Genomic DNA, 25,531 nt, shown 5'->3' with positions numbered 1-25,531 from the left:
CTCTATAATCGCACCACCCTCTCTCTGTCGGCGTTCCAAGCGCTTGCGTATCCCTTTCCCTTCCTTCCACTCCCCCGTAATGGCGGTCACGTCGAAACGTCGCGCATGTCTAGTTTTCTCCGGCTCCTAGGGGCGGCGGCCCCGTCGTCCACGCAAATGTCTATAAAAATGACGGTAAACGAATCCATACCTATGTTCAAAATTATATCGCCTCTGTGTAGTATGCTAAACAGCTTCGTTGGTCGTCCCCCTTCAGGGAGTGGAAGGGCTCACCGTTTTTTTGTCGTACAAAAGGAAGCATTTACACTCGATTAAAATTTAAAAGAAAGAAAAACAGCGTAGAGAGATCGATGGCGCCAGGAAACGAAGTTATGAATTTTCTGGTTTGGCGGTGACAGAAATCGAGAAATTACTTTCTTCATCGTAACGCTTGACCAGCTGTCAGGCCACCACCAGTCATGTTTTTCACCAGTCAAATGCTATAAAAGTGAGCTAACTCTCGCCCCTTCTCCCCTTCTACATGCGCACAAGCGCACACACATACCTTTTCTTTCTGTCCCCATCTCCCGGCCCCCCTTTTCTTTTCACTTTCTTTATTATTTATTTATTATTTTCTTTTGGAGGGGGCATACCTGCAATATTGCCGGAAAACAAGGGCAGCTGGATTTCTCCACACCGAGAGAACATGGAAAGATCCTGTCCTTTCACGCTCGGAGCGCCCAGACAAGCGCGGTCGGCTCCAGCTGCCACTGAACGTAGTTTCTGGAACGTTCGCTCACACGCTACAGACGGAGAAAAATAGAAGGAAACACAGGAAGACGCCACACGACGGCTCAACATCTCGACCACGTACTATGTGACCGCTTACGTGGCGCAAGGTATCCAAAACATGAAAACCGGAATTTAACGCAGACTTTGCCCTGCATGTCTTCTCTATGCTACTTTTCTTTCTAGTTTCAGTATCTATCTTATTTTTATTATTTTGTTTAGATGTCGCGATCCGTCAATATGCTGATCTCAGTTGCATTTTGTGACTGCTCCTTCCTTGTGTATTTTGTTCAAGTAGAATAAATTCAAGAAAGAGGGGGCTGCGAGAAATCCTCATCTTCTTCAAATGACTTTAAAAATGTCGTGGCAATTCGTGCCTCCACCGCTGCCTCCTTTGGGATTGCAGCGGTGGCTGCAACACCAAATGGTGAATAGTGGCTGCAACCATTCACGGCACAATGGGCCACTTAATAGGTCCTACTCGTTCATTCGTGCTATTCGGCGCCAAGAGTTTCTAGCAGCGTTCTTATGGGGCCGATGTCCAAGAAATGAAAAAAAGAAATAAAACGTAGAACATCCGTGCTGTTTGTTTTCTGACGCAGGAGAACACAGTGAACTTGAAATCACAGAACATTTACGGCGTGCGCCCGGATGAAATTGTTTATTTTGGCTCTACAGCGCATAGCTTTTACTAGAGCCCCTAGCTGCATCACCGAGTCGAGCACGGGCTTGACCACGAGCAAGCGGCCGTGTCGAGTGATTTATTTTGGTCCTAGTGGCTACTACGAGCTTGTGCTTGACCTCGATCTTCACACTGAGCGCACGGTCATAAGAAGGGGTTTGTTTCGGGCCTAGCGGTTACCCTTGACCGGTGCCCCCAGCTGCGACGCCGAGTCGAGCACGAGCTTGACCACTTGGTCAACGCCGACCCCGTGCTTGGCCTGGCAGAAGAGGGTGGGGCCTCCCTGGCGCATGCGCGCTGCGTCTCGCTCCATGACGGCCAGGTCGGCGCCCACGGCCTCGGCCAGGTCGGTCTTGTTGACGACGAGCAGGTCGCTCTGCGTGATGCCCGGACCACCCTTGCGCGGGATCTTGTCCCCGCCGGCGACGTCGATCACGTAGATGATGTAGTCGGCCAGCTCGCGGCTGAAGTTGGCCGCCAGGTTGTCGCCGCCGCTCTCGAGCAGCACCAGCTCGGGCCGGAAGCGGCGCGACAACTCCCGAACGGAGTCCATGTTGGCCGAGTAGTCCTGCGCCATTGCGGGGACGGTCTCTTCGGTTCAAAGCAGACAAGCAGTGCGAGCACCTGGTTGCACTGAGCGCACTTTCTGAAAACGACTGACCTTATTATTAGTTTATTTTTAATATTTAGCCTACTTCATTCTTGGTTCACTTGATCCTGTGCCCATTCATGGCTTGTTCCCCTCGAATTGAGCATGTTACCATGGTGACTCAAATGGTATAGAAACAATAAATATAGTTACGCATGTTTCTTACTTATCTGTGCATACACCTCTTCTTATAGTATTCTACGGTCAATGAACATCAGAGATCACCTACGTTTTCCTGACACCGTTGCGTTGACATCTCAAAATGTGCATGCGCATGAACTGGTGTTTGCATTCTGACATAATGAACAAACACTGCATGAAAAATGCATAATGCATAATGAATAAACACTGCATGAAATTACACACCTGTTATCTGTGTGGTACAGAAATATAAAACTTCTTTCATATTACATGTTTACACTCTGTATAGTATGAAAACAAAGACATTTGTTTTCGCATTCCATGGCATTCGTTATTCATGATATAGAATTTGTTTTAGTGCCGACTGTCTGCTGCAATTTACTATAAGCATAGAGGATTCAAAGCTAAATAATAATTATAATTATGCTCAAATTCATAACTATGGCTTTGTCAGCAAAAATTTTGTCTCGATTCCTCTATTTTTCATTTTAGTGAACGCCCGGCATAAGCAGCTCAATGTTGAACAGCAATGACCAACACAAAGGCATGCTTTCATGCGAAGCGTCAACTTACCTCCCGGATGGCAGCGTGCGGACAGCCTCCGGTCTCGATAGCCCGCATGCGCTCTTCGGGCAGCGCCTCATTACGGCACAGGAACTCCCAGTCTTCCCTGCAGGAAAAAGAAGTCGACAACTGAATTGAATTCTTGGGTTTTACGTAGCAAAACCACGATTTGATTTATGAGGCACGCCGTAGTGGGGGACTGTGAATTAATTTTGACCACCTGTGGATCTTTAACGTGCCCCAAAGTCACGAGACACGGGTGTTTTTTTGCATTTCGCCCCCATCGAAGTGCGGCCGTCATGGTCGGAATTTGATGCCACGATCTTGTGCTCAGCAGCGCAACACTGTATAGCCGCTAAGCTACCACGGCGGGTAAGGAGAATCAGTCAGGAAAACACATGAAACCGGAATAAAGTGAATGACGCGATGTCATCTTTTTTAATGCGTTGGCATTATTAGAATATTTCATGCACTTTTTGCAGGCTTTCTATGTGTGTGTGCGTGTATGTATGTAGCCGTTTTCCCGCCTACGTGAGCCACTGGGTTGTTCGTGGTCGAATGGTTAGGGCATCGGGCGCTGAGGTAACAGGGTTCGAAACCAACCATCGGATAAACTTGGGTCACTGAGTGTGTGCTAGTTGGGCACGTGCCCCTCGGTCTGTGATGGCGTTCAATTAACTTCTTTGATGTCAAGTTGTGCACTGCGTATGTGCCAGTAGGTGTGTGCAACTCTTCAACGAACGCGTATTTCACGCCAACTTAGGTAACTAGGTATGTGCCACTGGGAATGTGCCGCTCTACAATGACGAATAAGAGCCCTGAAATTTATCCGATGCTTAGAGGAATCGAACCCACGTCACAGGAGAATTCCTCAAGGACAGCAACCCTACGCATTAGCAGGCTGTGCCACAAATGCATTGTGTATGTGCCGCTTTCATCGAATGCCTTTCACGCCAATGGTTCAGCGAGCTGCGCCATGAATGCACTGGACATGTGCCGCTTTTTAATGAACCTCTCGCCAACATGGGTCATTGACTATATGCCACTGAGTGCGCGGCAAGCGAGGGAACGATTCTCGGTATTCGCAGGCACCGGCGCGCCACGCTTCTCGTCTCGGATGCTACGCGTGGACTTCTTGGTAGTGCCACCAGATGGCGCAGCGTGTCCAGAAAGAAGCGCGATAGAGGAGCCCAGTTGCCGCATGACACGTTTCTCAGCGTTCGCACTCAGCGACGCGTCATGCATTTCAAAGGCCACTCTAGGCTTCGCGGTGCCGGCACCTGATGGCGCCGTGTGTTCTTAGGGAAACGCTAAAGAGGATTCCCTCTGCAGAAGACGCCTCATGCATAAGTCGTTTCGACGGTCGCTATATTGATGTATCCGTCGACAGTCATCATGAGATAAGCTCTGCTGCTTTCTTTATACGCGCGAAACTCTGTTGTATATTCGGCTGTTTAGATGATTATGATGATGTTACCTTCCCTTTGTCGCAGGCAGGGTGAACCTTGTGGGCTCCACCCTGTGGACTTCTGGGCAACCTGATTTGCCCCTTTCTGTGTTTCCGCATTATCAGGGGCCGATTCATTCGTCCTCGCTCTGCGACATGCTAGCCTCCTGGTTAGCTCCGGTGGTAGAGCGGACGCCCTTAAAGGCATTCGCATCCTGGTCATCCTTGTCCCAGGTACGAAAATTTCCCGGGTTGGTCCCGGGAAGATATCTTGGTCCCTGGTTTGATGTCAGGGCCAACATTAATTGTTCTTCAGCTGTGAAACTTTCCTTCTGAGGAACCCGTACAGGTTTCTTTCGTAGCATGATATACTCTAGGGTGAATGACAACATTTTCCTCTCATGAAGCTTCGTCTACCTAGTAAGCTTTCACAGAACTGGTGCTATCTATGGCATACCAGAAGCCGCCGCTGTGACACAGTGGCTATTGCATTCTGCCGATGATCACGAGGCCGGGGGTTCGATTCCTGGTTGCTGCAGCCGCATTCCGATGAGTACAGAATTGACAAACACTCGTGTACTTACATTTGGAACAAATTAAAACCTCTGGTGCTCGAAATTAATGATGAGCCCGCAGCTACGGCCTCTCTCAATGACAGCAAGATGATTTGGGGAAACCCCACGATTTCATTTTTTTTTCATACTTCTCAAATGCAGACGCTGTTTTTGCCTATACACCACTGGGCTAAGAGAAAGAAAGGAAATACTGATTCTTCCTCGTGAAAGCAACTGCTGTGGGCATGTGGCGAGGCACCATCTATGACGATGTGATTTATTTGTGAATACTGCAGTCTTTTGACAAGGTCATAGCAGGCGCGATTAACAACATCTTGTCAAACGAAGCAAGCAAATGGACAAAAAATACTAGCCAGTACATAATTACGTAAAAGAATATGAAAAACAAATGCATCAGACAGAGCAATGCTGTGTTGAAGTAGTGTTTATGTAGCTAATGTCATAACATCAACCTACTCATGTCCACGGCAGGACGAATGCCTCTCTCGGCGATCTCCCATTACCCCTCTTTTGCGCTCGCCGATTCCAAGCTATGGCTCCAAGTTTCCTCATTTCAGCACACCGCCTAATTCTCTGGCGTCCTCGACTGCGCTCCCTTGCGTTGGCTGTCATTCTGTAACTCTAATAAAACCTCAGAGGTTGTCTCCGCTAAGCATTAGATGGCCAGCCCAATTCCATTTCTTCCTCTGAATGTCAACTACGGTATTGGCCAACCCTGTTTGCTCTCTAATCCACACCATTGTCGCTGTCTTAACGTGGCGTCTGACATTTGTCATTTCATCGCCCTCGGCGCAGTCCTTAACTTCCCGGTATTCTTTGTTAACCTCCAAGTTCCTGCCGCACATGTTAGAGTCGGAATTCAATAATTGTACATTAATACACTTCTTTTTCCTTTTTTCAAGGATTGCGATAAGATGCCAGTCACGATTTGGCAATGCAATTTCGTGTGCATTCCAACCCATCTTTATTCTTCTGTAAATTTCCCCCTCATGATCAGGGTCCTCTACAGTTTGATAAACCAACAAGTATTAATTGGTTGCTCCCTTAAACATCTGCGGAAAGCAATGGCTAATAACGCATCTAGCAGCCATCGTCATCCTCCTCGCCCTCCTTTTATATATGGCGCGCTCCGACGCATGTGTCTTGTGCCTCGTCCTGCGATCTGCGAGGTCAGAAGAAGAATAAAGAAAGAGCTTCTTCGGCTCCTGCCATCGGTCCGAACGATTTTCAGGCCTTTCGCTCGCTGACTTGTGGTACATTGTGGTAGTGGATCTTATCTCGGTCCCTATAACGTGGTGACCCGGACATGACTGTACGGCTAGCACGATGTCATGGACGAGGCCACGAACGAGAGAAAGATGACTAGCGCAGAGGGCCTCGCCACAGTGCACATTCACCCGCCGCCCGTTTGGCCACATAACCCTGCAGCCTGGTGTCTTCAGGTGGAGGCCCCATTCGACCTTCGGCACATTACCTTGCAGCGCGCGAGGTTCCTCCACGCTAGCTGGGCACTCTCTACAGAAGTTGTTGAGGAGTTTCAAGACGTTGTGGACGCACCCCACGAAATCACCCCCTATGACCACTTCAAAATGACGGTGCTGCAACGCAAGTCTGTGCGTGCGCGCAGGCGCCTCTAGTAACTTCTTAACGAAGAGGAGCTCGGTGACCATCGGCAGTCGGAATTAACTTCTACGACGTATGCAGTGGCTCCTCAGTGACTGTAGGCTGGGCGCAAACAACCCGCTGCTGCGTGAACTGTTCCTTCAGCGCCTGCCGCAGAATCTGGTGGTCACTTGGCTACCACACTAGAAGACATGTCCTTCGACATTCTTGCAGAGCTTGCCGACCGCATAGCTGACTTCAGCAAGAGGTACTATAGCAATAACAACCACCGTTCCGCTGTCGCACCTCAAAAGTCGACATTCTTGCCATGAGCAAAAGATTAGCGAACTTGCTGATACCATTACTGCACTATGGTTATCGCCCCACTTTCATCAGCCTTCTCGGTCCAGCTCTCGTTCTGGCCCTCTTCGCGGAGTGTATTGCTGGTAACACAAAAATTTGGAGCCCGTAGATGCCAGTGCGTTCCCCTTGCAGCTGGCAAAGAAACATGCCGCAGAGTCACTGATGGCGGCCGGTGGCTCTTGCCGTACGAGAAGCCCCCTGTTCTACGTCACTGACACGATTGCCAGACAGCGGTTTCTCGTGGACACAGGCGCAGCGGTCAGCGCCATTCCTGTCACGCGACTAGACCGTCAACTTGCCAAAAACCATACTCTGTTTCAGTAGTTCCGTGCAGCACTGCGGAAGCCACAGGCTTCTTTGCACAATCACAGGGGCGAACACATCTTAAAGGGGCTTTTCCGCGCCCTGTCGTTTACTAGTGGCGAGCGATGCAGCACAGGCGGTGGCAACATGTACTAAGACTGCAACTGCGCAACGAGATCAGCTGTTGTGACACCAAAAAGGCGTGAGTCTTTAAGATATTTCTACATACAGATGAGAAGGAGGGTTGCAGAGGCAGCGGTGGCCAGAGTGTCGAGCAGTATGGTGGCGCCATTTCTCTATCCCTCTTGTAACATCCACTTGTATACATCGACTTGTGCTCTGTTCACATTCGCAACTACAGCCGTTCGAATTCGTGCACGTTTACCGCACTCCTTCTGCACTGTTCCAAGCATGTTCAACATTCTTACTTGTTCATTTCGCGTAAAAGAGCAGCTTAGAACGATACCACGCAAGGAAATCTGCGGACGCCATGTTTGCGAAGGATGAAGCACTACCGAGGAGTGAGTCCTCCGCGATGGCGTGGCTGTTGCCGACTATGACACGTATGAATTTAGCCACTGTCAAATCAATTAATTGTTTGTACTTTATAAATTTAAATTAATGTCTGAACGGCAACGTGGCAATTATTATTTTTTTGTTCTCTGCACGTTTTCGTTCGAACAAGTGAAGAACTCTATTTTCAGTATTATAGAGCCTCAGTGCATATATTATTGAAGAACACAGCAAAATCGCGCCATAAACTGCAGCCGAGACCTGCAGAGAAGCTTCCAAATAAACACCTGCCAACGAGACGACTTGTCAAGGCCATTTAATCGTCCAACGGATTGCGAACTGTGGCACTACATCTCGCTGCACAATAATCTGCGCTCGCGGGTCGCGTAGCTTCGGCTCTGCTGCACGGAACTACTGAAACGTAGTATACGAGTATGTCTAGGTTGTCGCCCCCACCTGGTAAAGATGTCGTTGGTTACGGCGCACACGCTGTGCTTCTCACGCAGCTTTCGGCACAGCGCCAGCATGAGCGCCGTCTTTCCCGAACCCACGGGACCGCCCACGCCGACGGTGAAGGCACGCTGGTCCCAGTCATCCCTCACCCGCAAGGCCTCGCGCTCTGTGAAGCTGCCAGGTCCGTCCATCAGTTCGTGCGTGTGACCACCGGGTCCGCCATGGCTGTGGCCATGTCCGGGCCCTTGACCGCTCAGCGCACCGGAAGCTGCAATGCAACGTTGCCAAAAAGATGCGTACTTTGTTAAACCGTACATGGTCCCATATACATGGGACTAATATATGTCGTGCAGCATTGTGATCACTACAGCGCACAGAGATGTTCTCCTTTCGATGTAAGCTCGTCTCGACCTAGCATACGATCCAGGATTTCGTACCACACGATCCCAGAGAGCTTGCGGTGTTCTACAGTCGCCATAGCCAAAAGCCGGCGGTCTGGGCTTAGCTTCCCGAGGCCAACAGACTTTTGCAAACCCTTCTGATCCAGAGGGCTATTTTCGCTCATGTCTCCATAATTCTCGAAATCGGTGCTTGTCACAATCTTTCTAACAGAAGTTTGTAGTACTTTAGAGTACTAGATGACTTCAAAACTGCGATTACAACATGCCCCCTGGAGTCACCAAATAAAATGTTAATTAGTGATGATTTGTTCGTAGCAGCTGGTTTGCAGAGAAAACCGTTTGTGGCGCTAAACATTTTGTTAGAAAATATGGGTATATTAGGTTTATATTGCCACCGTCGTGTCCTTTAATGGAAAAGCTCAAGATTACGAATTATATATGCGCCGTGCAAGTTTAAGTTAGTCATTTCTTGTTATGTTGGCATGTGGTCCGTTATATACATATATATTTATGTCATTGCCTGTACTATAGTTGTTCCACTAGTCTGCAAAACTGTGAGCTTCTGTACTTGTTATCGGACAACTTCAACTTTATTTATTTATTTATTTATTTATTTATTTATTTATTTATTTATTTATTTATTTATTTGCTTACTTATTAAACAGTGGGTGTTTATAGATATTTGTGCATGTTGGCGCGTGTTCTTGTACTATATCTTGTAACTTCGTGGACTCGTGCGTGGAAAGTATGTTATGACTTTCAAGTGGCTCCAACCAAAAATTAAATTTATTTTTCCAACGTTTCAAAAGCATCTGGGTGTCTTCTGATTGTTAGGTAGGAGGGGAGACGGCGGGAGGTTTGGGTGGGGGAGTCTGTTGGATTCTTTTTGGCTACGTAAGGGTGGCAGCTGGGCACAGTCCAAGATGGTTAATTCCTTTTCCTGGCTGGGCTTAAATCGTGAATATAAATTGACGGCCGGTTTTGGAACGGTTCAAGGTGTTTCTGCTGTTTTGTATATAGCACCATGGCTCCGACAACAGTCGTTTTTGATGGTTGATCTCGGTTGTTATAATTTCGGTTGCTTCAAAGGCAATTTTATGGCCCGTATCTTCTGAGTGTTCGGAAGATGCGGAAGTCGGAAGATCCCCTCATCCCTCGCCCACCTCGACCATGAAAATTTAAATGTTGCGCTTCAAGATCCCCGTCGTCACTCCCCCTGAAGAGAAGGAACGCGACAGTTACGGCACTGCACTTATCTCTTCCATTTCTTTTTAAAAATCACTTCACAAACCGAGTTGGTTCCGAAACATGAGAAAAATAAAATTATTGTTTGGTTGGAGCCACTGGAAAGTAATAATTAATTACCCAACCAGACAGGCAATTCTGTCAAAATGTTTAGCTTCAACTTAATATGTGTTAATGCTACGTGACTATATTCAGTATTTAAGAGGAAGCTTTAGCTTAGGCCCAACTCCTACGCGGCCTATTCAAATACGTGCAAAACGCAAAAACGCTTTTCTGAGGTAACCCCTGGGCCAATTTTAATGAAATTAGTTGCATTTGAGAGAAAATGTTAAACTCTAGTAACCGTTGGAAGCGGCATTTCAATTTAGGGTCTGAATTTTGTTGAAAGAATCTTCAAAAATTTAAAATTTCGAAAAAAAGAGAAGCACAAGGTTTACATATTAATACATTTCCGACAAAAACATATATCACGGTTCTGTAAACGGCATCCATTAGATCATTCAAAATGGAAAAATTCGATATGTCAACTTATATATTGCATTAATTTGTTACGTTGTGTACAAGGGTTCTGCAAAAGCTGTATTTACACATTACTAAATTTTTGAGATTCGTGTGTAACATACTAATTTTGTCCACTTTTGACGTGCTATGAAATCCAATTCACAAATTGTGATATCGTTTTCCATTGCCGAGTTACGGAGTTGTAAACTTGATAGTTTCGTTTTCTGAAAATGTGTGATATTTTTGAATAGTCCGCAAAAAGATTGACGACCTAAATAAAAAATTGGGGACCTATAGTCACTTGATTTCAAGCTTTTCTTTTAAATGCACAAACCTCGTCAAGTTTGGTGCAGTGGTTGCCGAGAAAAACGAATTCTCCTTCTACGTGTATTTAGATACGAGCACCCGAGCTAAAGCTTCCTCTTAACTGTACATTTATGTTATTTCATTTTCTTTTGTCATGCGATGAGGTGCAGCTGGTGTCACCTAACGGTATCGTGCAACCTCTCCTATATTATGTCATTAAAGAAAAATAATTGCGTTTCCGATTATCGAGCAAGTTTTGATGTAAGCCAGATATCGTCACATCTTGGCTTCCCTAATATTAATAATCGGAATCACTCGTCACAGAAACACACGCTGCATACAGGCGTCACGATGACGTGACGAATGTGAAATCGCCTGCTTGCAGCAATAAATAAATACTTTGCTAGTTTGCGACCAGTGATAAATGGAGGATTATAATATAGATAGGAAAAGTACCAACGATGCCGAAAGTCCTTGAAACAAAAAAAAAAGTCTTGAAGAAGAAGAATTAGTTTTTTTCTAAGTAATGGTCATTGCAAACAGTACAGCACCACTTCGTTTTGGTTGAGTGTGTGCACTTTATTGAAAGGTCCGGTGGAAGTAGTGGCTATGTATATTTAGTTAAAGAAAAAAAACACTAGAAATGGAAATGAAGAACGTCGAACGGGAGAAAACCTATATGTTCCAAAAGCTTTGTGTTTTGCTGTGGTAATGTAGAAAAAATCGAGGCTGCAGTCATCGGCTCACATCGATTGCTATAGCTACCCATAGTTACTGTTTAATGATTGAGAGTGCCTAAAGGAAAGTTTTTCAGTATGCAATTTAAACGTTCCAATCTTCAGGAGTTGTGTTTGGTTTATAGGTCTACGCCCATTCCTTCTTTCCCTCCGTTATCTTAGTAAACAAGACATATAGTAACGCTAAATAATGACGGCACTGTATGACAACAGCGCATCACTCTTATTTCTTCTTCTTCAATGACGTGATTGCATCAGAATGTGTCAGGACCAGAAAACGGTGTCGACAACTCCTTGCCACATGGATAAAGCAGAAATATATCGCAGATGTTCTAAACCAATTGGCACAATGTAGTGCACCAACAAAGAATTACAGGCGCCAAACGAACTAACACAACAAAATAGCTGCAGCATGCCAGAGAAGACGTACATCGCCGTAAATGGGAAAGAACACAGCATAAAACGCCATAAACATAAAATGTTGCAATGGAAAAAGAATACCTTACAATGGCTCTGCTTTAAAAAAGAGGAATTCAATACAGCACGCAATATCATACCGATGAAACAATATGTTATATTAACTTATTTCTGCCTTTAATTCGGAACAGTCATCTATACAACTGGCCTCCTCTGCGAAATTCTTTCAGCGCAACAAAAGCGCGTTTTTAAAGAGTAATTGTTGGCGACGGCTCGAGCCGGTTGTTTATTCTCATGGGTTCTCGTCCAACCTCATTAGTTTATAAACTGATTAAATGCACGACGAGCAGTCAGAACAGAGGAGACCGACCGACCTTGGAGGAAGGTGCAGGACTCCTGGGACATGGTCGCTCCAAGACGCACAGGGGCTCGGATGACGGCATTTCTCCAAGGAGTGCGGCTCCTCTGTAACCGCGCTGCCGATAGCGGTCATCGAGCAGATAAGGCAGCCTCTCTGTCGGGCCGAAGATAGCGCGAGCTTGGCGGGTATTGCGGTCCGCATGTCATACGACATGCGTGCTCCTCGAGATCATCCGTGTTAGTTTCTTTCCGCCAAGGGCGGTGACCGCATCAAGTGGCCTTGTCAGAGTTGAATATCAATGACTGGGAATGGAGCGTTGCTTTTTCATGGCATACAGGATGTTCCACGTAACTTGAGGCAAACTTTAGAAAATATGTAAATGCCATGTAGCTGGGTCGAAACAAGGTAATTTTGTTTGCCGTCGCTTGGAGATGTTCAGATTATCTTTTTTGCGTTTCGCCTAATTAGATAATTATTCTTAAGTAATTAATCAACTTTTCAAATATTATAGTTAGATGAAAAGTGTCAATGAGAAAATTGTAGAGCAATATGAATAACTCCCGATACAGCTTTCTGTTGATCAACACGTGTAACATGACAGTGTTTTTCCGAGCGTGAAGGTAGCCCGCGAATACACGCAAAGGGCCTCGAGCGGCAGTCGCGCGGCGATTTTGCGTGTATTCGCGGGCTTCTTTCATGCTTCTTTCATGCTCGGAAAAAAAAACTTTTATGTAGCACGTATTGAGCAACAGAAAGCTATATCGGGGGTTTTTCATGTTGCTCTATAATTTCTCATTGACACTTTTCATCTAATTATAATAATTCGGACGTTGTTAGTTTAGTTAGTTAAGACTAATTACACATTTAGGCGGAATGTAAAAAATATAATCTGAACATCTCCAAGTGACGGCAAACAACATTACCTTTCTTGGTTCCAGCTAAGTGACATTTGCATATATTTAAAGTTTGGCTCAAGTTACGTGGGACAGCCTGTATGAATTGCATGCTGATCCAGCTTGCGTAAAGCGCATTGGGCTGACAACAATATTACGGTAGCTTTAAGAGACATATCTTCACAAACCGTTCGACATGATCTGCATGCAAGGCTGCAAAGGTGAAATACTTTATCTACTATGTTGCCACGGTGCAATAAAATGTGTGTGCCTTTCGGGAGGTTTCAGGCATACATGGCTATCTGCGCGAAATAAAAACTTTACGTCATGGAAATTTCGCCGCCAAAATGACATTTTCTCTTTCAACGGGAACAAAATGAAGGTGTATGTTTGCTATGTGTGCTTACAATTTACGTCAAACCTATGCAAGCGATTCTGTGGTGTTCTTGGTTGATGTCTATTAAAGAGTTATACGAAGATCCGGCACACATTTTGGAATCTACTTCAAGTGAACCTCTCGTCAAGCGGTTAATGAAATGTTATGAATTGGCCGATTTCACTGCCGCGTCTTTTGCGTAAAGGAAACTGGCTGGCGCTAATGTGCCCTCGCGCACCCGTGCTACGCAGCGTGTAAAGCCTTCCGTTCTTTATTTCTTCTGCCGTGTACAACATACTATTTCCAGCTGTGTAACGAACAGAGATCTAGATGAGTGGCGGATAGGTTGACTGGCAACTGGAAACAATAGTTTCCTTTATTTTTATTAAAATATATTGGGTTAGACTGTGTGGATCACTGAGAGGCAGCGGAATATTGTGTGTCAGAAGATTTGCGATGTGGTTGTTTTCAATTTTGAGTTCGTGTATGTGGAAGTAAGATAACGATGTTGCGTATAGAGGCCAACGTGTTTCATATGCTCTAATGTTCTGAGAAAAACAAAAATGAAGAGATGGGTATGCAACGTTATACTCCTAGAGAAATGGGCACATTCGCTTTGATTCTATCATGCTTATGTAACACCATGTCACGTGGCCATGGACGCAAATCGTCAAGCTGCCTAAACTGCCTTTTCAACACGCGTGCTCTGAATGAATCTTTAATATTTATATCAGTCAGAAAATTAAACATCCGCCAACATCTGTAGTATGCGATGCGTAGTCGTTATTTGGGCGCCGCACAGCCTCTCCTCTGGAATGACGGAGCGCTTGCGTCGTGCGCTCACTTTGTGGTTGAAGATTCCCCCGCTGAGCCGAACTACTTAGGGGTACCCTTCATGAAGCCTTCATGCTGCGCAGCTGTGGACAAATATAAGTATTTATTGATAAAATGTTCAATAACGCTGAATCGATCAGTGAGACTCCTGTCTTTAATCATTTTGTTACTTTTCTGCGGCACTCTTGGAGGGCAGGTGGGGTCCCCCAAGGCCCGAATGTTTGCGAACACCTGTTCCAAAATAAAAAGAAAAAAGAACTATATGCTGTATTTCTAAACTAATTTGTTGTATTTCAAAACTAAGTATACTTATGAACTATGGCAAATGGTATTGCAGTGGAAGCCGAATGCAAGTACGCTTGCGTACGCAATTTAGATGCGTGCTAGTTGCTAAAGAACGCCGGCCGTGTTGTCAAAATGACCGTATAAACCGGAATATGCGTGGGCACAGAATATAGTTCTACCCCGGGCCTTGACTTGGTTAGACAACGATTCACAATGTGCTAAAGACCGCTACATAAGACGAAGGGCCACTTTAGCTGCTTTTATAGGAGGAACCTATATTCCAGTATCTCGCGGCCCTCTTGGAGTCGTTCCTGATCCGCTCCAACATGTTCTTGGGTCTTCTGGATGTTAGGTTCCTCCGTTTAAATTGTTGTGAGTCGTGTCATATTGTTTGCAGACTTTGCGTGCTTTTCAGCATGGTCTATCCTGCTTATCGAGAAAATGAGTTGAATGGCTGGACAATGTAACTTTTGAATTAATTGTGGCCAGTGACGACCTTCGATCCATGAAAAAGTGGGGTTTTGCGGTTTTCGGTCATGGCGTAAGTGCGTAGAAGAAATAAGCTGAACAAAAGTTTGGATCCGAGCTATTCGTTTGCTTGTGGAAGCGAAACAGCACTAGAGAAAGGGACAGGAGCCTACAGGAGCAGACGACACACACGCCTGTCGTCTGCTCGTGCGGGCTACTGTGTCTTGAGCGTTCTTTCTAAATAGATCACATAAAGTTCACATCTGAAAGCTTTGAACATTCGAACTAAAGAAGACAACGTGGCGAATTAGCTCATGTGCCTAAACATGCATTTGTGCAAGGCGCTGCCTCATGTTGCTCAAACTCACAGTTGTTCTGTGCTCAAGCCCACTCAAAATTGCTGCAGTGTTGCCATCTAGTGATGTTAACATAAAGTGCCGCGCACAAATAAAATACAAAGTACGTAACTTTAAAACCAAAATTATTAATTTTTATAAAGTATTAGTTCATAAAATATATTTTAAGTTACTTTTACAAAACTTATAATAAAAATAAGGCAACCATCATCATCAGCTTATAACGCTCCACAGCAATATGGCTGCCTCCTTTGCGATGTAGGGACGTCAAACAGTGTCTGAAACGCAATGGAAAGTGCGAGACATAAATCCTCGGAGAGGTCTGGACACAAACACCGGTCACGTTCCAGTTCTCAGTCGCGACATCGGAGTCGACATAAGAAAGAGAAGTAGTAAGTGCAATTAGGTGTTGACACGCTTAGTTTTTGGGATCGTCTGTAGTATGCAGCGATATCGGGTCAGTATCTCGGATTGAAGTCTAACAAAAGACGAAACATTGGCGTGTGTTTACTGATCCTTATCAGAAAGCATCGTTGAGCCCGTTACCGTCGGTTAATCGGTGTTGTGACTGGGGCAAGGTTTCTAAAACGGGCCGCTCACATAAGCTCCCTCATTGAAGCACATCGCATGATTTGTCTGTGTTTTCGCCTTGCAGTACTGGTCTTTTTAAAGCAGTTTATATATGTTGTGATGTTAATGCTTTGATCACCGAAGTCCGCAGTGCTGCTTATTGCAGTCAGCGCCGGAATGTCAACAGTGTGGTGTTGTGTCATTGTCTCTTGCATAAATTTTCGAACTTCGGCGGTGTTCTCGCACTGGTAGTTCTGGGCTTTTGCGAAACAGAAGGCAAAATATTGATTAATTTTTTTATTGCGTTACGTTATCCTAACCAGTCGATCACCTACACCGCCTAAGAGATCAAAGGACAAGAAGCGCTCTCGGCGCAGCCGCAGTGACGAGCGTCGGAGCCGTAAGCACAGCAGACACAGTGATCGGCGACGATCTTCGAGCGGGAGCAGTACGTCGAGTCTGTCGAGCAGCAGAGAGAACTCCAGGAAGAGCGCGGTCATGCCCCTCATCGAGGAACTGGAAAAGGAGCGGCAACGCCTCAAGATTGAAAAAAAGTAAGAATTATCCACCTTCACTTATTGTGCTTGCATTATTATATCTGACAGCAGTGAAACATCCGAGTCCTATGCTGAACGTTTCCCATACGCTAAAGAGGATGTTGTTGTGGAACATCATGACTAAAACTTAATAAACACTTGTGGGTCGCGTCTGTAGTTCTTGCACCCAGAGAGGCACTGAAAAAACTTGTATAATTTAACATTTTGTGTTTGAGTATTCCACAGACGTCCAGCCCTGAAGACTTACTTTACTCTCTGTCTTGTCCTTTTCAAGCATTACCAAGTTCAATTCACTCAATGGAACTATTTTCGAAAGGCACGTTGGGAGACAACAGCGGCACTTGAAGTTACAAGCACTTTGCATGACGGGGTTGGAGGGGAGGGCAACTGTTGTGACAAAGTGAAATCTTAATATATCTCAATATTGTCGGGTTCTTTTATGAGACGGTGTCATGGCATCCATTCATAGTTGTCAATACTCAAACTTTGCTTAAATGATTACGACTGAAAGATGTTCTTATAATTAACTTAGATTTGCATTGGTGGGCAATATGTATTTTTAAAGTTCTTGTGGTAATGATGCATGGTCACTCTTGCTGATATGCATTGCATGTCCCTTTTTATTGTGAGAAGGTCTTTGAGTATCACAACACTGTGGAAGTAAAAAGTTCGAAGTACAGAGTGAATTCTTCTCTTTCATAAACATTCAGCAATTGTCATACTGATTTGTCTAATCACTTCATTTGATTGCCGTATGCTGAGGTTTTTTGCACTTGTTGATTAGTGCTGTAAGGTTGTAATTTCTTAACATTTTGAATCTTTTATTGAAATTGAGCACAATTTTAGAAATGTAGTATTCTTTTTGTTATGCAATACCAAAACTGTTCAGAATGTTTTGCACTGTGTTTTCTTCCATTCTCTAGAAAAGCTAAGGAGGCAATGAAAGCAACTGAAACACCTGAACAGAAGCGCTTACGCCGACTTGCTAAAAAGGTATCTTTTTTCTGTTTTCCAGCATGCAAGCATTGCTGTACTCATTCATATTTCTTCATAAAACAGTCCCGCACTCTTATTCTTTTGCCTTGTTCTCGCATGCTTTAAATCTTATTGCAGGCAGTAAAAAGACTGTGCCATTATGCCACTTGCACTACAGTGATTAATTGATTTATTTTATTTATTTATATATACTGTATCCCAATATAGGGCTATAGCAGGAGTTGGAACATTATACGTTATTATACATTACACATTAAAAACACATATACACAAAAAGATGAATGATCAAAAAGAAGTGCTTTACATGTTAGTGAAATGCTTACCAGTGGTAGCTGTAAAATCTTTTAGTGGTAGTGTACGACTGTTACTGGATAGAGAATTCCAAAACTCTATTGTACATGGAAAAAGACTGTACTTGAATGTGTTAGTACGGGCATAAATAGGTGTAATGCTCAAGGCATGGGAGCTATACGGGTACAACTTGCATTAGTAAATGTGATATGGTTACAATCAGAAAGACCAGAGGTAGAGGTATTAATTGCATATAAAAGTTTTAAGGCTTCAATGCGATGACATAAAACTAATGGCTTAATGTTCAAAGATTGTTGAGCCTGTGTTGGTGAGAAACTGCAGCTGTAATTTTGGCAAATGAAACAGATAGATTTTTGTTGAATGTTATTGAGCTAACTTATTTCACATTGTTTGCAGGGGAATGAAACGACAGATGCATATTCTAGAACAGGGCGAATTAACATTTTACATAATAGCAGTTTAGTACCGCGAGGTGGGGTGTCTTAGCTAAAGTGCAGCGCAAATAACCTAAATTTTTTAGGGCTTTCCCGTTTGCATATTCGATATGTTTAGACCAAGAAAGATGTGTCAGAATGACACCTAAGTTCTATAATGAGACACTGTTTTAAGTTGAATGCCATCCAGAAAATAATCAAACCAGAAGGGGCTCTGTCTGTTGGCAAATGACATCATGGCTGTTTTACTACAGTTGATGTTCATTTGCCATGTTTTGCACCAAGCGCAGAAAGACATAAGGGATTGAGCAAGACGATGGTGGTCACCCCAACAAGCAGAGTGGCCAAAGTTTAATTCCTATGTGGGCATCTACAGCCGAACGTGGGAAGATGGCACTAGTCAGCCTTTTCTAGAAGTATGTAATTACTATCAAAATTCGAAAGCAGATTTTCTCTTGCCTCAGTCTGTTTTTTAAACAGTGTCAGTAAATATACACAGTAACACTAGGAAGAAGCGCACTGATCCAAACACCCTTCTTGATTGATGTCAGCTATTGGCCAATAACAGCCACGTGTGGGAATCTGCTATATTGTGAAACAAAGCATCCATAAATAAATGAGGAGCAGGCTTCTGTTTAAAAGAGAGCGTTTGAGAGAAAGGTGACTTCACACTCCGCTTGCGAGCTCCATGCACCACTTACGACTGCAAAACTTGGCTGAGGTGTTCACAGCAGCGTATGCTATCTCTGGACTATGTTTGTTAACCAAGCCTGTGTGGTGCTTCAGGGCCCCTTTAATAATAATATGTGCCAAATGTTTTAGTGAAAAGGGTTACAAGTCAGCATGTTGTAGGAGGCCAAGGGCACCTCTGTGAAGACGTTAGGAATGCAGTGAAATCTTGGTCTTTAGGGGACTGAAGACACCACCATTTTCTCTACTGAAAATCTTTTTTAACATGACATTATCACAGATTGCACATGCTATTGTAAGCATTGAATGCCTGAGTAGGTGTCAGATAGCCTCATGCAGTACTGTAATGGTCGGTTTCTTTTGTTAAATTTCTTTTAAATGGGGTTCAAGTACTGATATGTGTGTCACTGCAGTATGCCACACCTGAGCCTATCAGATGGTAGTCCTTCCTACCTGTTGCTCATATCGCACTTTCAACATTAGGAGGTATCTTGAGTTTTCGAAGTTAAAAATGGGTTTTAGCAGCTTCAGGAGGCAACAAGAAACGTCAGCTGATATGGGTGTGTCTCAGCATGGTGAAATCTTTCATCCTTGACATCTAGACAGGAAGATTTGCCTGCATTGAGTAGTGGCTGCTGTCAAAATAGCACCATTTCCTTCTTTTTTTTTTTCAGTTCTCACTGCAGTGCTTCAGAATAATTGGTATGGAACAATGCTATCTGCCACATGCTTGAATTTTTCTATTCATAAACTTCATGATAGTACTTCCTCATTTATTATGTAATGGGCATGTGTTGCACCTAAGCATGGTATTAAAATGAAGCCTACTCCAAAATTCAACCTCCATACGAAATTTCCATGCAGACAAGCCAGCAGTAGCTGGAAGAGGGTCCTGTGTTATATCTGACTCGCTAATTGATGTAAACTTCAAAACTAAGGGCCATTTAATGAATGGTGAAATGGAAAACAGTAGGTGTAATGTTAAGAAACATAAACATAGTGTGTACTAAAGAGCAGACGCATGTATCTGATATTTCAGCTGATATTAAAAGGAAGTAGAGTTTTGCAGGCCATGTGATGCGTTGAGCATCCATGGTCTGTTAAGGTTTATTTATGTTAGCTTAACTTAATTTAGGTGAGTGACAGATTGCGGGCCAAGAGTCGAGCCAATTCTCCGTGACAGTGGTGACGAAGAATTAAGAGATGTGATGTATGGGGAGTCTCACACATGCTTTTGGCATAAAGGAATCACAATGCAGTAGCGCAAACAATCACTAGGACATTTATTGCGCCTTTCACACACTAATGCCTGTTAGCTGAATTGCTATCCATAGAACATGCTGATGGGTGCGCAACAAACCTAGGAAGTCCGGCTCATCGCCACTGGATATCAAGCAGATATGTTCGCCCTATGCTGGACGCTAACGCCTGGCCGTTCACGTGTACGGTCATGCAAATGGTGGCCTGTTCACATGATCCTATTCATCCATTCCAGTGTCCTGTTCCTAGGCCTCATGAGATGGTCTCGCAGAAGCATGGATCGGCGCACGCGTGGAACGTCTGCGCCGCTTGCCGATCCCGAGCCAAAGAGCTTACTCCATGTTGCGCCCAACTAACCATGTTGTTAGGTGGCGATAGCAGCGCACCACTCTCGGCATCTTTTGTAATACATATGCTGCAACCACACCGACCTCTGCCAACGCTTAGCTACGGGGAGAAGCTGGATTACAGAAGAGGCGAGAGCCATGCGGGGAAAACATCATAAGATGCGTGATAGTCGAGCATCCCCACAGATCAGATGAGATGATATCTGTAGGTGTAGGATGGAGTCACCTGATGCAAGATTGCTGGGAGAAGCCTACATCATGCAGAGGACAGAAATTAGATGATAATGAGGATTATTAATGATGCAACAGTGCTTTGGTTCAAAAGAGACCTCAATTAGAGCACAGATAGTTCTCATATCTTTGTGAGACATCCAAGTCGTGGAACCTCACTGCAGCATAACTTAACAGGGTGGCTGATTGGGCAAGTTGGTTATTCATTACATGCCGCAACAGTAGTGATTCACTTACTGCCCCATGTTGTGGCATCAATTGGTGGGATTCAGCAATACATATGTAGAACTCACAGTTGTAGCTGCTTGGAAATTGCCAACAAAGGATGTTTTTATTGTTTGCTTTTCCAGGAGGCCAAAGAGCGTAAGCGAAAAGCAGAAATGGGCTGGGATGAAGAATACCTGGTAAGGATTTCGAAAATAAATGACATTATGTGCGTCCAGTGCAGCATCCTCCATATTTTTCTAAATACCAAATCTGTCTTATGCAACTGTGGTTAATTGAAAGTTTTGACAATGTAGACTAAAAAAAAGATATGTGGTCCCTAATAGCTTGAATTAATGTGAATTGACTGTATCCAATTTCCATTAACCATTTCTAATCATAGGATCGAAGTGCAACTAAGGTGATGTCTTTTTTACTTTGTAAAGGAAGTGGTTATTTAAGATTTACCTATGTCTCCTGTTTTGAACAAGATAAATTGTATCTTGAGAATAAGCATGCAGAAATAAGCAAAACAAACAAAATCTGCACCAAAATCAACACTGGATCAGGCAGCTCGGAAAGCTGCTTCTGAGGATGTTGGCAGCGACAGTAGGACAGGCATGTGCTGAAAACAGGAGCACTCGAAGTGGCATATTAAATCAATGAGTTAAACTACAAGAAGCTGTAAACATCCTCGTATTGCACTGTTGTTCTTGGCAGAAAATATAAATAAAAGTTTCTGTAAAAATTGAAATATTTAGCACTGGCTGGTTTTCTATTTCAGGGCTACACTAACACTGACAATCCCTTTGGAGATGCCAACCTGCTCAAATCATTTAAGTGGGAGAAGAAGTATGAGCGAGAGGGACTCAAACACGTTTCTGAGGAAGAGATTGAGCACAGGAATCGCCTCAAACTAGAAGAGAACAGGGTAAGTGCCATTGTTGTCGAACCTTCTCGGAATGAACCACGACTAATTTCCACGAGAGAAAGTGAGAGAAAAAAAGAGAAGGCTTCGTTGCATGCGCACTCAAGTGTTTAATTTATTTGTTCATTTGAACCTCAATATAACTAACACGGATATAACGAGTTAGCAGATATAACCAAGTAAGTCTAATACGTTTCTCACCAATATCAGCTTGTAATACATATATGCGTATAACAAATATTGCATACGAGTAAAGTGTTTTCTTGTGCAGGTTGACTTTGTTATAACAAGGCTCAACTTACATTCAACGCCACTGTGGTTATTGCAAGCATGAAAAAAAAAGGAACAGGCATTTACATGCCGGTTATCAGCTTGACGCATGCCTCACATGCAAAGCAAAGAGTACAGTAAAATGCAGAGTCTCTGAACAAAGATATTCAACTAGATGCTTTTCATACATGCAGACCAAACAGATGACTATCACTCATAGTCTTTGAACACAGCAGTAGGGACAATCTCAAAAAATGCTCAGTGATGTGGCCAGTACAGCTGCATTGAGTAGCATGTTTCATTCCTGTTCCATTCCACTGTTCCATTACATGTTCTATTTGCATCTGTGTCATAAAAATGTGTTTGAAAGTAACAGCCCCAGCTGATTGTGCTGAATTCAGTGTTAATGCTTCATTGCTTGTGCATGCAGCGGGAGCTGGAGAAAGTGAAGCAGAGGCGCCTGGAGCGGGAGAGGGAGCAGGAGGAGCGTGAGGAGGAGATGGTGAGTCTTGCGTGTGCTGTTTTATTGTGTAGTGCAGTCAAGCCCACTTTTTGGCCACATGCTTATGTCATCTGCTTTGGCTACGGGAGGTGGCTAATTTGAAACCTACTGCCGGTCACCGACCGGAGCATACTAAATCAAGCATAAGCTTCCCCTGGCCTGACAGCCGACTTTCTTCAGAGGTGCTCGCTTAGGGGAGGCATCCCCAAATCCAGCTGACCTCTTTGGGGTTAAAGCAAATGCAACCTGAAAAGGTGGTACTATCACCAGATTTGTGCCTCTGGTCTTGAATGATGCCCAGGCACTGCGCGCATCCTTGTACGCTGGTGTCATGGCATTCTTCTACTGACAGTCTATGGCAAGCTGTTATGAAGTCAAGCTTATGACCACTCCTAGTGGTCACCGCAGCCTTGCACTTCGCCGCATGTTGGTCAACCGAAAGCAGGATTCTCTGAGGTGCCATTGGAATATTTTTATTACGAAAGCGTCAGAGTGCTACAATCATGGGCTGCTATCATGGGCGTTTTCTTGCTGTAACAACCAGTGTACAGTTGTACAGTACTCAGTAAATTCATGTGCACGAAAGTAGTGTTTGTACCAAATGCACTCAACATTTCACGACCATGTTAACTTGACAATATTGTGCTGAAAATTGATAAATTGCTTGCATAGTAGCCTGGAATGACGGCGCTCATAAAGAGAAAATGAAATAATCTATAGCTTATCATTTCTGTAGTATAATTAGGTTGCACAGAAAAATCTGCATCGACGTTTGCTTCTTTCTGTTTGTTTTAAAATAATAGTATATATGTACAATAATTTGCAGTATGTGCTTGCTGTCTTTCGGTAAAGAATTTGTAACCTGTCAACTTTGCCTACTTCAAAGTGGCAATAAAAGAGCGAGCTTACGCTGACTACATATGTTAAGCATGTGCAGCAACAACACAGAAAAACGAGCAGGTCATGTGACCACACAGGGATGTGGGACGAAACCTGATGTCACCCATGTCAATGTCGCAAATTTGCAGTTTGCATGTGAACATGTAACTTTCAGCATGTTTCTCTATAGATATAATTAATGTTGTTCCACTGCACAAGCATTGAGACAGTTCTCAAGAGCATATACTAGTAGCAACACGGCTAAATTTTATTCTTGGTCCTGAACCACTTCACTCTGTGAAGGTGGATGACTAGCGAAACTGTGTAGCAAATGACAAAGAGGTGACACAGAATTTTGAACAAAGGTTCAAACACATTTATTGTCTTGATCAGTGGTCATCGTGACGAAAGGTACGCGCACATGTTTATTTTAATACATTCACATTCATTCATGTTATACATTTGTTATACACATTCATTATCTACATTTGGGTTCTCATTTCGCGATATATTGAGGCAAAGAATTTGAGACTGAAATCACCGCATCGACTGGCAGTGGGCCAGAACCATCAGCGCCTTCGCAGAAGGAGGGGCATTATGGGAGCGCTGGCGTAATAGGTGACATCGGAGCCAGCTGCGGAAGAAGACGATGATGAAGGCACGAGCAACGTATTGAGGCAAAAAATTTGAGACCGGAATCACTGCACCAGCTGGCAGTTGGCCAGTGCTGTCAGCGGCTTCGCAGAGGGAGGGGCAGTATGGGAACGCTGGCATGATGAGCGCCATCGGAGCAAGCTGTGGAAGAAGACGACGAAGGTGCGAGCAGTGGCATGAGCGCAAGGGGCAGTATGGGAACGCTGGCATGATGAACGGCATTGGAGCCAGCTGTGGAAGAAGACGACGAACATGCGAGCAGTGACATGAGCCATTGCTGATGATGATAGGTTTTGCTCGCACACATGAAAATTTCACGAAACCCTAGCCATAAGCAGCTTCGCTGTAAAAACTAGCAGGTCATATGAACACACTTGGGTGCGAGACAATACCTGCCGTCACCCATGTTAATGGCCTAGATAATGTCCCAAGATTGCAGTTTGCATGCGAAAATGTCTCATTCGATCAAGCCCACTTTTGGGCTTGATCCTCAGTCCTCAGCAGCTGTGGAGCACCTGACCAAGGTGGCAGTCAGACCTGTAACACAGCAGAGGGTGCTAAGAATCTCTAGACCCGGACAGGCCGCCAATGGAAACTGGCCCTGGCAACCTTTAACACCCTAACTCTATCGAGTGAGGGTAGCTTAGCAGGACTCTTCGAAGAACTATCAGACATTGTTTGGGATATTATCGGCATTAGTGAGGTTAGAAGAACTGGTGAGGCTTACACATTGCTGAATAACGGCCATGTCCTCTGCTGTAGAGGCCTCCCGGATAAGAAGCAATACGGGGTAGGATTCCTAATCCATGAGGACATAGCGGGCAACATTGATGAATTCTACAGCATCAACAAGAGGGTAGTAGTAGACGTAATCAGACTTAATAAGAGGTAAAGATTAAAGGTAGTAGAAGCCTACGCTCCAACATCCAGTGATGATGATGATGAAGTAGATCAGGTTTATGAAGATGTTGAATTAGCAATGAGAAAAGTGCAAGCTCAGTATACTGTACTAATAGGCAACTTCAATGTAAAAGTGGGGAAAAAGCATGCTGGTGAACAAGCACTAGGCAACTACGGCATCGATTCTAGGAAGGCTAGAGGAGGGATGCTGGTAGAATTCACAGAAAGGAATAAGCTGCGAATAATGAACGCCTTCTTCAGGAAGCGTAGCAACAGAAAGTAGACCTGGAAAAGCCCTAATGGTGAAACAATCAATGAAATAGATTTCATACCTTCTGCAAATCCCAGCATAGTGAAGGACGGTGAAGTGGACGGTAAGGTAGAGTAAAGTGCAGCGATCATAGGTTAGTGAGGTCTAGGATTCACCTCAATTTGAAGAGAGAAAGAGCAAAATTGGTCAAAAAGAAACAGGCCAACCTAGATGCAGTAAGGATAAAAGCGGACTAATTCAGGCTGGTACTTGCAAAGAAATATGCAGACGTAGATGACATAGAGGT

The 25,531-nt window shown here is 44.3% G+C and overlaps 2 protein-coding genes across 2 annotated transcripts in view; one reads left to right on the top strand and one right to left on the bottom strand.

Annotated features, from left to right (window-relative positions):
- Positions 1 to 1,385: 1,385 nt before the first annotated feature.
- LOC142575317 (urease accessory protein UreG-like) lies at positions 1,386 to 12,147 on the bottom strand. The gene is made up of 4 exons (XM_075684578.1): positions 12,042 to 12,147; positions 8,064 to 8,328; positions 2,814 to 2,910; positions 1,386 to 2,018 (listed from the first exon to the last, which is right to left on the bottom strand). The coding sequence occupies exons 1-4, from the start codon at positions 12,070 to 12,072 to the stop codon at positions 1,620 to 1,622; spliced, it is 792 nt and encodes a 263-aa protein (XP_075540693.1). The 5' UTR covers positions 12,073 to 12,147; the 3' UTR covers positions 1,386 to 1,619.
- A 3,320-nt stretch (positions 12,148 to 15,467) lies between these two features.
- cactin (cactin, spliceosome C complex subunit) overlaps positions 15,468 to 25,531 on the top strand; it is a 40,424-nt gene continuing 30,360 nt past the window's right edge. Inside the window, exons 1-6 of the mRNA XM_075684573.1 lie at positions 15,468 to 15,632; positions 16,134 to 16,364; positions 17,291 to 17,360; positions 20,988 to 21,041; positions 21,626 to 21,772; positions 22,470 to 22,541. Of these exons, the coding sequence (XP_075540688.1) occupies positions 15,529 to 15,632; positions 16,134 to 16,364; positions 17,291 to 17,360; positions 20,988 to 21,041; positions 21,626 to 21,772; positions 22,470 to 22,541 (678 nt within the window). The 5' untranslated portion in view covers positions 15,468 to 15,528. The remainder of the gene's footprint in view (positions 15,633 to 16,133; positions 16,365 to 17,290; positions 17,361 to 20,987; positions 21,042 to 21,625; positions 21,773 to 22,469; positions 22,542 to 25,531) is intronic.

This window comes from Dermacentor variabilis, chromosome 3, assembly GCF_050947875.1.
Source record: "Dermacentor variabilis isolate Ectoservices chromosome 3, ASM5094787v1, whole genome shotgun sequence".
NCBI lineage: Eukaryota > Metazoa > Arthropoda > Arachnida > Ixodida > Ixodidae > Dermacentor > Dermacentor variabilis.
This window is presented reverse-complemented; position numbering and strand designations above follow the sequence as displayed.